Raw genomic sequence first — 1682 nt, 5'->3', positions numbered from 1 at the left:
TTGTCCGGGCTGGTCTCAAACTCCTGACCTCAAATGATCCACCCACCTCTGCCTCCCAAAGTGCTGGGATGACAGGCGTGAGCCACCGTGCCTGGCCTGTAATTCATATTTTTTTTTTTTTTATTTCAACAAAGGAAAAAAGGGACTATTTATTCTTTAAATGACTTAAAGGAACATCAACAAAATACAATGTGTGAATCTTATTTGGATTCTGGTTCAGACAAATCAACAAAAGTACATTATCTGATAACTGAAGAAAATTAAACATCATCTGTTATCAGATGATATTAGATAATAATTAGAAATCACTATTCATTTTGTTGGCAATGATAATAGTATTGTTGTTATATACTTTACGGTTAAGTCCTCACAGTTATTCTTGAAAACCAAATGGAATACTTATTACATGAAAACTTCTATACCTCCACATCAGTATTTTACAGAAAAATAAGCTTTATTTCAAAGCAATCTGAAAACAGCAGTCAGGGGGACCACATTTACAAACTGGTAGGAAGGAGCACACGGTTACATGTCCATTTAGCAAGGTCTCAAGTCAGGAGTCTCACCAATTCCTGCCCAACACCTACTCAGTTTCCTCTTCAGGTTGAAGCTAAAAAGTAGACTTGAACATCCCAGTGATGTCTTTGTTATCCAAACATGCTCTAAGCTCAGGAAAGAGGACACCTGGGCTCAACTTATTGAGGGATTTGCTTAATTATTTAAAAAATACTTACATTGAGAATACAGTTAAGTTAGTAACTTTCTTCACATTTTCACATGTTTTGAAAGAGCCACAGAGGTTTCATTCATGTTTTAACCAGTTGAGTTGGTAAAGACCCTGTCTCCATTTTGTAAGAGATGGATTACATTCAATTACTCCTCACGACAGCCAAATGGAAGATTATTCTATTGCTTTTGAAAGATTATTCCACCGCTTTTGAAGTGCTGGTTGGACTGGCATCTGCAATGGTAGCCAAATAAATGAGATTTCTATGTAACACATGCTGGTACTGGACGCACTCGTTCCCGCGGCCCTTGTTCTGATACTCCACAATACAGCGGATCAACTGGTCATTCTCCTCAAGGAGCCGCTGAATAGTCTCTTGATTGACTTCCGCCTTGCCCCTCAGCCAGTCCGGTACGAAGGCCACCGACATCCCGAGGAACCTCCGGAACCATGACCCAATTCATATTTTATGTCCACATTCTCACTCCACTCCTCCTGCAGGGCTATTTCCTTTATCCCTTTCTTTAAGTCTACTCATATTTGTAGTAAGCTGTGTTCTAGGCAGCACCGCCCAGGATGTGGTAGGCTCAATGCACTGGTTTCTAGCGTTTCTGATACCCATATTCGCATATGTGAATTATTCATTATCCACAAAATGAACATGTCTAAGTCATATTGGCACCCCTTGGAGATGCCTGGCTTGGCTCCCAGCACCAGGCCCTGCCTAGAGCTCCGGAGACAGTCTCACTCGCTCCCACAGCCAGGCTGATGACCACAGCCAGGTCAATGACCCCGCTCCCTTACCCAGGAGAAGCACTTTGGGGTAGGGTCTGCTGGGGCTCAGAGGATTCAGGTGCCGCCCACCCGTCACGTGCTGTGTGACTGCAGGCTAGGTCTTCTACTCTGAGCTTGCTAATTTCCCCCACCCCACATCCATGCCCAGTAGGCACCTGGC

General features: G+C 43.3%; 1 protein-coding gene across 1 annotated transcript; it reads right to left on the bottom strand.

The window, feature by feature from the left end:
• Nucleotides 1-433: 433 nt before the first annotated feature.
• Nucleotides 434-1177, bottom strand: LOC129489761 (SS18-like protein 2). The gene has a single exon (XM_055292840.2). The coding sequence runs from the start codon at nucleotides 1155-1157 to the stop codon at nucleotides 924-926; it is 234 nt and encodes a 77-aa protein (XP_055148815.1). The 5' UTR covers nucleotides 1158-1177; the 3' UTR covers nucleotides 434-923.
• Nucleotides 1178-1682: the final 505 nt, after the last annotated feature.

The sequence above is a fragment of the Symphalangus syndactylus genome, chromosome 9 (genome assembly GCF_028878055.3).
Source record: "Symphalangus syndactylus isolate Jambi chromosome 9, NHGRI_mSymSyn1-v2.1_pri, whole genome shotgun sequence".
NCBI classification, from domain to species: Eukaryota; Metazoa; Chordata; class Mammalia; order Primates; family Hylobatidae; genus Symphalangus; species Symphalangus syndactylus.
Note: the sequence above shows the minus strand (reverse complement) of the source record. Positions and strands in the feature narration are given on the sequence as shown.

Bases quoted from the DNA above. Each gene is read 5' to 3' on its own strand.
- LOC129489761 (XM_055292840.2), bottom strand. From the start codon at position 1,157: ATGTCGGTGGCCTTCGTACCGGACTGGCTGAGGGGCAAGGCGGAAGTC.